This window comes from Schistocerca gregaria, chromosome 2 (assembly GCF_023897955.1).
Source record: "Schistocerca gregaria isolate iqSchGreg1 chromosome 2, iqSchGreg1.2, whole genome shotgun sequence".
NCBI lineage: Eukaryota > Metazoa > Arthropoda > Insecta > Orthoptera > Acrididae > Schistocerca > Schistocerca gregaria.
In genome coordinates this window covers 574,374,742-574,386,750 of record NC_064921.1, presented here as the reverse complement: position 1 = coordinate 574,386,750, position 12,009 = coordinate 574,374,742, and the positions used below count along the sequence as shown (strand labels likewise).

The 12,009-nt window shown below is 54.1% G+C and overlaps 1 protein-coding gene across 1 annotated transcript; it reads left to right on the top strand.

The window, feature by feature from the left end:
* The first annotated feature begins 3,381 nt into the window (after positions 1-3,381).
* Positions 3,382-11,764, top strand: LOC126335880 (skin secretory protein xP2-like). Its single transcript, XM_049999350.1, has 3 exons — positions 3,382-4,302; positions 10,321-10,734; positions 11,207-11,764. Exons 1-3 carry the CDS (start codon positions 3,382-3,384, stop codon positions 11,762-11,764), a joined length of 1,893 nt encoding a protein of 630 aa, XP_049855307.1.
* The last annotated feature ends 245 nt before the right edge of the window (positions 11,765-12,009 follow it).

Genomic DNA, 12,009 nt, shown 5'->3' with positions numbered 1-12,009 from the left:
CAATCCACAGTTTCAGTCACAGAGAACTCTCAGTTTACTTCAATTTGAAAATCACTAGAAAGAAAGCATCCTGTCTCCCTTTCGGCTACAACAACCACGTAAACTACTTGACTGAGCTACGGTGTGACAGTGCTCTCGCAACCCGATGGTTGCTGATCCTGGATGGTTTGATGCCTCTTCGGTGTCTTCTTCTTTCCGTCATCTTCAGCGATGAATCTTCTTACTTGTGATTTCTTCTCCTGCTGTCTTCTGCTGTTAAGTGTTCTTTTCCGTGTCGAGTTAGGGGCCAACTTTTCCTCTTAGATACTTGTTTTGTAAATAAAACTGCCTTTTCCTGCTGCTACGAGTAGTTACTTTTTTTTCCAATACGCGTTTCGCCTTCTCGTGTTGTAAGACATATACCAGAAAGCAGGTATATATAAACTACAGTGTAATACTTGTGAAGGCACATACAGAAGACAAACAGGTAGAACATTTGATGTTATATACAAAGAACTCGTTTTAGCCTGGAAATATGGGACAAACCACTCCTTATTTGCAGAATACCTAGAGAAAATGACCATATCCCAACCACTAGATAAGATGACATGAAAATAACTAGAATCAACAATAAAAAACACCGCCTAACCAAGCAATAAAACTACCACATACAGAAAACCAAAGCAGAGGGGAAAATCCTGTTGAATGACCAAGTACATATGCCAAGCAATTCATTATTTACACTAATAGATAAAATAATAGAACAAAGTTCGCAAAAAGTATTAATGTAATAATAATAGAACCCAACGTCTTTACACTCACTCATCCATTAACCCCCCAACAGAAAATTGAAGCGAAAAGTCAAATCAGCTGTCACCAAAGTTTTCAACCACTTGCTAACAGCTAGTACAAACTCCCCTCCTCCTCCCTCCCCCCTAAAAAAAGAAAAAACCGTCGGCTATATCCCTCTCTCTCACACACTCATACACACACACGGTATAAACATCATAAAGAGAAGTCCGTCTCGAACATATACTTCGCTAGGTTGGCAACAATTAGGTAAACATGTAATGTGAGAAACGTTGTAAGATACAGTGTACGATAAAATAGCTGTATCGAGTGACAAAAGAACAATAGTCCACCACAAAAAAACATGGTCAATTGTGGGAGGAATGCCAGAACACAAAGATGTGATTATACGGCAGTGATAAAAGTGGTAGTGCGACCTGAAGATCAGATTTGAGGAAACGCAGATCTGCAAATCGTAAGTAAATACTTCTTTTACAAAAAAAGTCGCTAAGTGAACTAAAAAAAACTGTATCGTTATAGATCCCACTGATGATGCCTTAGAACAAGAGAAAGCGAAACGCGGATGGGAAAAATAAAGTAACTAGCAGCAGTAAATGGCAGTTTCATTTACAAAAGAAGTATTTATATGCTTGCTACCATGAACCGTGGACCCTGCCGTCGGTGGAGAGGTTTGCGTGCCTCAGCGATACAGATGGCCGTACCGTAGGTGTGTGGTTCCTGAAGAAGGTCAGCAGCATTGTCGGTAGTTTCAGGGGCAACAGTCTGGATGATTGACTGATCTGACCTTGTAACACTAACCAAAACGCCCTTGCTGTGCTGGTACTGCGAACGGCTGAAAGCAAGGGGAAACTACAGCGGTAAATTTTCCCGAGGGCATGCAGCTTTACTGTATGGTTGGCGTCCTCTTGAGTAAAATATTCGGGAGGTAAAATGGTCCCTCATTCGGATCTCCAGGCGGGGACTACTCAAGAGGACGTCGTTATCAGGAGAAAGAAAACTGGCGTTCTACGGATCGGAGCATGGAATGTCATATCCCTTAATCGGGCAGGTAGGTTAGAAAATTTAAAAAGGGAAATGGATAGGTTGAAGTTAGAGAATTAGTGAAGTTCGGTGGCAGGAGGAACAAGACTTTAGGTCAGGTGAATACAGGGTTATAAATACAAAATCAAATAGGGGTAATGCAGGAGTAGGTTTAATAGTGAATAAAAATAGGAGTACGGGTAAGCTACTACAAACAGCATAGTGAACACATTATTGTGGCAAAGATAGACACAAAGCCCATGCCTACTACAGCAGTACAAGTTTATATGCCAACTAGCTCTGCAGATAATGAAGAAATTGTTGAAATGTATGATGAGATAAAATCAATTTTTCAGGTAGTGAAGAGAGACGAAAATTTAATAGTCATGGGTGACTCAAAATCGAGAGTGGGAAAAGGGAGAGAAGGAAACATAGTAGGTGAATATGCATTGGGGGTAAGAAATGAAACACGAAGCCGTCTGGTAGAATTTTGCACACAGCATAACTTAATCATAGCTAACACTTGGTTTAAGGATTATTAGTAATGGTTGCATACATGGAAGAATCATGGAGATACCAGAAGGTATCAGATAGATTATATAATGGTAAGACAGAGATTTAGGACCCAGGTTTTAAATTGTAAGACATTTCCGGGGGCAAATGTGGACTCTGACCACAATCTATTGGTTATGAACGGTATATTAAAACTCAAGAAACTGAAAAAAGGTGGGATATTTAAGGAGATGGGATCTGGATAAACTGAAAGAACCAGAGGTTGTACAGAGTTTCAGGGGGAGCATAAGGGAACAATTGACAGGAATGGGGGAAAGAAATACAGTAAAAGAAGAATGGGTAGCTTTGAGGGATGAAGTAGTGAAGACAGCAGAGGATCAAGTAGATAAAAAGACGAGTGCTAGTACAAATCCTTGGGTAACAGAAGAAATATTGAACATAGTTGATGAAAGGAGAAAATATAAAAATATAAAAAGCAGCAGTAAATGAAGCAGCTAAAAAGGAATACAAACGTCTCAAAAATGAGATCGACAGGAAGTGCAAAGTGGCTAAGCAGGGATGGCTAGAGGACAAACAGGTTTATATCACTAGGGGCAAGATAGATACTGCCTATAGCCACGGCGGACAGAGCCATCACAACGACGTCATCTCAGACGCCGTCGCAATCTGTTCCACCGCGCTACCGTGGAGCGGGGCGCGGACGGCGGAGGGAGCGCGCCGGGGGCGGAGGGTATTTAAATTGGCCGCCGCCGCGACCGAACCCAGACGACGCGGCACTTGCGCTGTGGATGCCGAAGCGAGCGGACGCTCTTAGCTGACGCTGCCGAGGCTATTCCTTTGTTTGCGGTTTTGTAGCAATCGGCTGCGCTGGTTCACGCATTTGGCTTCTCGCCTTGCGTGTTCTCGCAAACCAGCGACTTTCTCTTTCAGAGTCGACAGCCTGCAAGGGCCTTTAGGAACTCGTGCGGCAAAATCCACGTGGCGTGACCCCATTGTCTGAAAAAAGCAAATTGTCGTGCCCTTCAAAAGAGGCAAAATTGTCGTGTACGGGGTTACGACATGGAGGAGGAGCTCGAACGAGGCGATCGCCCCGGCGAGACTGAGGATGAGGCAGATGGCGGTCTAAGGGAAGTTTCCCGGACGACGGCAGCGTCTGGCCCCCCACCACCGACGAGTGAGAGTGTTGCTCGCGGGCGTCGGACGAACGTGGAAACTTCCGCGAACGGACGGCGCCGCGCCCGCGCGCTCTCTCTGCCGAGGCGACGGATCGAGCCGCCGATCCACCTGACAAAGGAGGAACTCTCCGCCGCCATGGCCATGCTGACTCCCGACGAGTACTGCATCGCCGTGCAACGTCTGGCTATGGGAACAGACGCGGATAGGGTGGAGGTGATAACGAGACTCCGGTCTCGGTTACCTGCGTCTCGCGACAGTCATTTGCCTGTCGCAGTTGCCACGACAGCTGCCGCGCCAGCGCCAGCAGTCGCACCAGCCGTGGTGGCTACTGAAGCCGCCACGCCCTCACCGACGTCCAGGCTGGCAACACCTGACAAGCCTGTCGAGGTCGAGAAAACCTCGCGGAAGCGCCCAGCCGCGGCCGTAGAGGACACTCCCTCCCCCAAGGCAAGTTCCGGTCGCGCCAGGGGGAAGAAGAGGAGGGTACGCCGCAGAATGACGACTGCGTCACCGAGGAAGCCGGATGAAGAAGGCTTCATCGCGCCCTCCCGTCGCCACACAGCGAAACCCAGGTCGTTTGGACCGGTGACGCCGGAACAGGTCGAGGCTGCAAACCGCTTTGCAGATCTACCTGAGGTAGCCGAGACCGACGGGGACGGGACAACACCGATTACGGCGACGAAACCGCCCCGCCGCCCTCCGCTGATCACCATTCACTGGAGTAAGGAGTACAGCGAACTCCGAGAGATGCTGTACTCCATCGCAAAACCGCTGAAGATGTTCGCGGGGACAGACATCTACAAGGTCAGAGTGGAGTCCTTGGAGGATCATGCGAAACTCATGAGACTCTGCGAGGCCAAGAAGTTGTTCTGCTACACGCAGAGTACGGAGCAGCTAAAGCAGCTGAAGGTCGTCATCCGTCGCCTGCCGATGAAGATGGAACCGGCGTTCCTACAGCGGCAGCTGGAGGAACTCGGCTTCCAGACCCGCCACGTCGGCCTGATGAGGTCGCCCAGGACCCACAAGGACATGCCCTTGTTCCTTGTGGTCTTAGTCGACAATGTGGACAACCGGAAAAATTTTCAGGTTGCAAACATTGCCGACTTCGACGTGAAAGTCGAGCCACTCTGCGCGAAAGGCAGGCGAGTCCAGTGCTTCAACTGCCAACGCATGGACCACGTGTTAAAGTTCTGCAGAATGCCTGTGCGTTGCTGCAAGTGCGCCGAGGAGCACCCATCGCGTGACTGCCCGAAGAAGAAGGAGGAGCGACCGACGTGCTGCAACTGTAACGGGGACCATGTCGCCTGTTACCGGGGATGCGCCGCATTCGAGAGATGGAAACGCGCCAGCCGCGTAAACCCGAGTCGCAGCTTCGCGGACGCTGCTAAGGGGAAAGCGGCCGCCCCTTCCGAGAGGCCACGGCCGCTCGCGGGTGAGGCCGCACCGGCACCGCAGCCGTCGCAGCTGCCCTCGCCCGCGGCACCGCCTGCAGTCGGGGAGGCCGGCTTGCCGGCGCCCGCGGCTGTAGGAGGGGTTGCCGCCCGCGCAGGGCGTTGCCAGCGCGCCGCTCCGCTGCCGGCTGCGGGAAGCGTCGCGAGGGAGTCAAGTCTTCCCAAAACGGCGAAAGACGACACCACCGAGCTGGCCGCGCTTCTGCAGTCACTCAACCAGCTGATGACGCAGCTACCAGTCCTCGTGGGAGCAGTGACGGCGGCCCTCCAGGCCACCGCCGGGGTAAGCCAGCCCTAATATGGATAACGACCATATTTATGGGTTAACCATTTGCACGTTCAACGCTAGGGGTCTCCACCCCCAGCAGGGCGATTTTCGCCAATTCCTACGGGACGAGGCGGTCGACATCTGCCTTGTGCAGGAGACCTTCCTCAAACCCGGGGTCGACGTGCGAGCAGCAAACTTTTGCTGCTACCGAGATGACAGAGCCACCCATGGGGGCGGCACTGCCATCTACGTGAAGAAGTCACTGCGCCACCACCGAGTTCAACTGCCGACGCTCAACGCGCTGGAAGCCACGGGAGTGGCCGTCAACACCACCGCCGGAAAGATTCTTTTCGTGTCGGTCTACCGGCAGCCTAGCAGACCGCTAGACGAAGCCGACTTCGACGTCCTGCTGTCGCTGGAGGGGCGAGTTTTCATTGCCGGGGATTTCAATGCGAAACACACCGAATGGAACTCGCGGACCGTTAGCCGCAGCGGGCGCCGCCTCTCCCGCGTTGTTCACCGCAACGGCGCGATCACCATGGGGTCGTTTGACCCCACGATCTTCCCTGCACGCGGACAGCCCGACGTGCTCGATATTGCCCTTCTGAAGGGCATCGGGCACTTCGCGACCGCCGAGACGCGGAACGTTCTCTCCTCCGACCACGTACCGGTCATTTTTGGCCTCGACGTGGCCGGAACTTCTCTTCCAGACAGCCGTCCGAGCTATCGCAGGCTCGACGCCGAGCGCTTTCGGATGAAAGCGCTCGAACTGCTCGAGGACGCGCCAAACCCCACCGTGGTAGGGGCAGACGTCGCCCTGGCATTCTTCACCCGAAGAATACTCCGAGCAGCTGAGGAAGCCACGCCGAGACGTCGCCAAGGAACACGAGACTTCTCGCGACAGCTACCGCGCCCTATATTGGACGCGATCACCGAGAAGAACCGACTGTTTCGTGAATGGCAGCTCACTCGCCTACCAGACACGAAGCGCCGATTAAACCGTATGAGACGGGAAATCAAGGCAGCAGTCGAGCATCACTAGAACCAGGAATGGGAAGACCTTGTGTCTACCCTCAATCCTGAGGATGGCAGTGCATGGAGGGTGGTAAAGTCCTTCCTACGCCGGCGACAGCGAATACCGCCTTTACAGGTCGGGAACGACTTCGCCAGCGACCCCGACGCGAAAGCCAGCGTCCTGGCTGACGCCTTTGCAGCCAACTTCACACCGGTGGCCGACGTCATCGACGACGACCACATACGGCGAGTCCACGAGCGACTGCCAACCTTCCGCGGCGCAAGGGAGGAAGGCGACGTTATCGAGCCGATAACGGAGGAGGAAGTTGCGGTACAACTTCGCTCGCTGAATCCCAAGAAGGCCGGAGGCAGCGATGGCGTCACAAACCTCCTGCTGAAGAACCTTCCACCGGTCCTACACCGGCAACTTGCCGGTGTTTTCAACGAGATTCTCCGATCGGGTGACTACCCCTCTGCGTGGAAACACGCGGAGGTCGTGGCCATCCTGAAATCTGGCAAGGACCCACGCCAGGCACCGAGCTACCGACCCATCAGCCCACTCCCGTCCCTCTCGAAAGTTTTCGAGAGGCTGTACGCGAGAAGACTGATGCGACACGTCACCCAGGAGGGCATCATGCCGGACGAGCAGTTCGGATTCCGAGAAGAGCATGCCACTTCCCACCAGCTGTTGCGGGTGGTAGAACCGGCCATGAGGGCACTGGAGACAAGGGAATTCCTTGGCGCAGTGTTCCTCGACGTCTCCCGAGCGTTTGACTCGGTGTGGCACGACGGTCTCGAGTTCACACTCTTTGAACAAGGGATACCGACGTCTCACATGACGTTGCTGCGGTCGTACCTGTCCGAACGAACCTTCCACGTGAGGGCTGACGACGGTACGTCCACAGACCGGCAGATACGTGCAGGGGTGCCGCAGGGGTCGGTTCTCGGCCCCTCGCTGTACTCCCTGTACACTGCAGACGCGCCGAAAGTGGCAGTAGTCGAACTGGCCCTGTATGCTGATGATACAACCCTGTTCACGCGCAGCATGAATGCTCAGGTGCTGAGAAACCGGCTCCAACGCGGGTGCGACGCCTTGGGCTCATGGGCAACAAAGTGGCGGTTGAAATTCAACGCCACAAAGAACCAGGCAGTCGTCTTCACTCGAAGACTTCTGCCGCCAGGGCTTACGCCGCTCGAAATCCTGGGAGAACCCATCCCATGGAGTGGGACGGCAAAATACCTAGGGGTTACCCTAGACCGCAGGCACACCTGGAAGCATCACATCCGTGATGTAAAAGGGAGAGCAATTGGACGCCTCCGCGCCCTGTAACCACTGCTAAACCCGCAGTCGACATTGCCACCGCAACACGGCATCACGCTTTACCTAACATTGGTTCGCCCACTGTTAGAGTATGCGGCCGTGGTTTGGGGGAAAGCCGCAGATGCTCACATTGTGACTCTGCAACGGATACAGAACCGCGCCCTGAAGACTGCTATGCATCTTCCGAGGCGCTTTTCGACGCGCCAACTCCACGAGGACACCGGAATCCTGCCTCTTCGAGAAAGGTTCCGCGCCATCGCCAGGAAGTTCTACGAGAGGACGGAACACTCCCGCAACCGGCTCATCCGTGGACTGGGCCAACGACCACATCACAGGCCAACCACGTGTTGGCCTGACCTGCTGAGGGATTAAGTTTTTACTAATCCCTCAACAGAGTGTGTCTTTCTCTTTTTCAGGTAAAACCAGACAGGACCATTCGACTAGACTCCCCTACAGGAACTGCAGGAACGACATATGTATGTCTATACTGCATCACCTCGAACCAAGGACAGGCTCGTCATTCCAGCGTCAGCGTCAGCGAGACCGAACCCAGTTCGCCCTGAACAGCCATTGCGTTCGGATCTCCGTGCCGGCGCGTTCACAGGAGCTCAGTCCGTCAGTTCACCTGATGATGGCAACATGTTTGATCGCCGAAACTATAGACCGGCAGTACATTCGTGGATATTTTGATTATCAAATACGCCGGGAGAAACTCAAGGATCACATCATACACCTTTACGGGGAGGAGATGTATCGCAGCATGAAGAAATTTGAAAAGTTGCACCACCCTAGATTCGTTTGCTAAGTACTCTTGCCTTTCTAAAGAGATGTCGTTCCGAGACTACACTGATAAGATGCAGAGCCTGCTAAATGACGATTCCTACCGGAAGAACAGCGTTGACCCTACAAAGTAGGTGGAGAACAAGACGAGGGTTCTTCTCAAGGACGCAGATTTACCGGAGGGTGACGCTAAGAAATTGTTACCCCAAGGTCCGGTACCGCCTAGACTATATGGACATATGGACTCCCGAAGGTTCACAAAGAGGGGGTACCATTACGCCCCATTGTCAGCAACATCAGTTCACCTACATATTTGTTGGCCAAATACCTGACGGGAATATTAAGTCCTTATGTGGGTAAATGCCCTCATCACATCTGTAATTCCGTGGATTTTGTTAAACGCCTTGATAGCTTCAGGTTGGATGAGTCAGATGTCATAGTGAGTTTTGACGTCGTTTCCTTGTTTACGAGGGTACCCTGCGAGAGTCGCTAGAGTTGATTGGTCAGAGGTTTGACGAGAATACCACTGAACTTTTAGGCATGTCTTGACTTCCACGTATTTTCTTTTTAATGGAGAATACTATGAACAAACGGAAGGAGTCGCCATGGGTAGCCCACTCTCACCAGTGGTAGCGAATTTGTACATGGAGAACTTCGAGGAGGAAGCCCTGTCGTCATCCGAATGGAAACCTACTTGCTTTTTCCGTTACGTGGACGACACGTTCGTCATCTGGCCACATGGTATGGATAAACTCCTTGACTTCCTTACACATCTAAACTCCATACACCCCAACATCAAATTCACTATGGAGACTGAAACGGAGGGTAAATTACCTTTCCTTGACGTCTTGGTCAGGAGAAGAGCTGACGGCACCCTAGGTCATGGGGTGTATCGAAAAACAACACACACTGATCTGTATTTGCACGCAGACAGCTGCCACCACCCTTCACAGAGGAATGGGGTACTTAAAACTCTAGTACATAGGGCGCGCACTACCTCTGACACACAGAGTCTACCCCAGGAGTTGGAACATCTGAGAACTGTATTTCGAAAAAATGGGTACTCAGAGTGGCAGATCCAATGTGCTCACCGCCCAACCACTGCATCACAACCTGTTGAGATGGATGAAGTCACGAGGGAGGAGGTAGGCACTGCATTTATTCCATACACAGGCGCACTCTCGGGGAAAATCGCCCGCATTCTGAAGAAACACCGGGTCGGAACTGTGTTTTGTCCTCCGATAAAAACTCCTGCACTGGTGGGGAGCGCCAAAGATGACCTCGGTTTGAGGAAGGCCGGCGTGAACCAGATTCCTTGTCAATGTGGCAAGTCGTATATTGGTCAGACGATGCGTACCGTCGAGGTTCGATGCCGTGAACACCAGAGGCACACTCGACTAATGTATCCGAGAAAGTCGGCGGTCGCTGAACATTGTTTGTCGGAAAATCACGCTACGGAGTATGACCGCACAAGGATTCTGGTACAGACGTCGAGATACTCGGACAGCGTTGTTAGAGAGGCCATCGAAATTCGCACCAATGACGACCTCATAAACCGTGACTGTGGCTATAATCTTAGCAAGGCTTGGGAACAAGCGATTGGGTTAATCAAGCGTAAATCGGGCAAACGCATAGTTGTGACGACCACGGCGGACAGAGCCATCACAACGACGTCATCTCAGACGCCGTCGCAATCTGTTCCACCGCGCTACCGTCGCGCGGGGCGCGGACGACGGAGGGATCGCGCCGGGGGCGGAGGGTATTTAAATCGGCCGCCGCCGCGACCGAACCCACGCAGACGACGCACGCAAGTCGCTGAGATGTGCAGCCGCGAGAAGGACGTACCTGCGCTTGCTAGCGACGCGAAGGGTGTGGCAGATCGCCGTCCGGCCGCGCTTGCGCCGTCGGCGGCCCCATCTGGCCCCCCACTTATGACGACCAGTGCTATGGCTATGGATTTGGTGGACACAGCTCCGGAAACTTTGAAGACAGCGCTGTCTGTTCCGCTCCCCGATTCTGAAGATGAGAGCTCCACCACCCCTCAGCCACGCGGACGAAGTGGGAAACAGAAGAGGAGGGCAACAGCCGCGACGTCCGCTGTTCGCAGCTCGCCGATCGAGAAGAGGGCCAAGCAAGATTTCGCCCCTTACGCTGATGGTTTTGTCCCGGCCCGGCGCACTGCAAGACGCATGCAGTCATCGACGACGCTTCCAACTGCCGTCGCCAACTCATTCGACGCGCTCGCTGACGCGCCGGACCAGTTGCCGCGCGATCCTGCGCCAAAGAAAGACCCATCTCCCGCCGGTGGTCCTCCAGCTTCGGCCGCCCTATGGGGAACTGCAGAAGTTGTTGCGCAGCTGGACAACGGCCGTGTATACTGTGAAGCCTGCCGGACGAGACCTGTACAGGGTCATACTCCGAACTGCTGACGACTATCGCCGGGTCACTCAGGAGGCGTCTGAGCGTTGTATCCCGTTCTGTACCCACGCTTCCGCACCTGACAAAGTCTTGAAGATTGTCATCCGGGACCTCCCATTCAACATGGAAGCCGATCACCTGCATCGTGAACTCGCTGACCTGGGCTTCTACATACGGGCAGTCGTGAAGATGAAGTCGCCTAAATCACAAACTATACCAATTGACGCGGGTCGCCGACGTTCCGGTTCAGACCGAAGATCTTCGCTCCAGGAGAGGCCCTGTGCAGTGCTTTCGCTGCCAGGGGATCAATCACGTCGCGCGCCACTGCTCTATGCCGGACAGATGTGTTAAATGCGCCGGCGCCCACGCAGGAAGTTCGTGCCCCCGTCCGCCCACTGAGAAGCCGACTTGTGCACTCTGTGGCGGTGCTCACTGGCCAGCTATCGTGGGTGTGAGGTGTGGAAGCGTGCCATCGCTCGCCAACGTGGCCAAACACCAGCGCCACATCCGAAGAAGCCAGCAACGAGACGGCCCGGCGTCTCTTTCGCGGCGGCAACGTCAGGGGCGCCCTCCGCCGTCCCGGCTGCGTCGGCTGCTCCTGCTCCTGCCGCGTCCGATGCCGTGCCGATACCTGAGGCTCCTGCGCCTCCACCACAGCTGCTAGTGGCGGACCCGGGTACTGCCTCTCCCGGGCCGTCGGCCAGACCGCGCCCCGTCAATCGCCTGCGCGGGGGTCAGCGCCCCGTGGGTACCCAGCGCTCAGCACCGTCAGTCGAGCAGCCCCAGGTGGACTCTCACAACGAGTCAGCCACGCCTCCCCCTTCCAGCGACGGGGCCGCGCCGGCTGCCTCCACCGCTGACCTGGCCAACCTCGTCGCGCAGCTCACTGCCTTGGTGACCAGTGCTACGAAATTGATTGAAGCCCTGTCGCAGCAACTCACCGCTGCAGTGCCGCTGGCCTCTCCGGCCCCGACCGCTGTCAACACTCACCAGCTGCACCATGGGCAGCGTTAGAAGGCTCACGGTCGTCGCGTGGAATGCCAACGCCGTCCGCACTCAAGCTGGTGAACTCCGCCAATTTCTTCGAGATGAAGCCGTCGACGTCTGCCTTATCACCGAAATCCACCTGAAGCCTGGGGTCGACGTCAGGGCGGCCAAATACTCCAGCTATCGCACCGATCGACTGACGGCGGGTGGTAGGACAGCCGTTTACGTCCGCAATGGCATTCGTCATCACGTGATACAACTTCCACCACTGG

Excerpts from the sequence above, each read along its gene's own strand:
- LOC126335880 (XM_049999350.1), top strand. The coding sequence starts at position 3,382 with ATGGAGGAGGAGCTCGAACGAGGCGATCGCCCCGGCGAGACTGAGGAT. Across the intron at positions 4,303-10,320 it reads CGGGGACAGACATCTACAAG|ACAGCGCTGTCTGTTCCGCT; the intron begins GTCAGAGTGGAG and ends GAAACTTTGAAG. Across the intron at positions 10,735-11,206 it reads AAGCCTGCCGGACGAGACCT|GTGTGGAAGCGTGCCATCGC; the intron begins GTACAGGGTCAT and ends CGTGGGTGTGAG.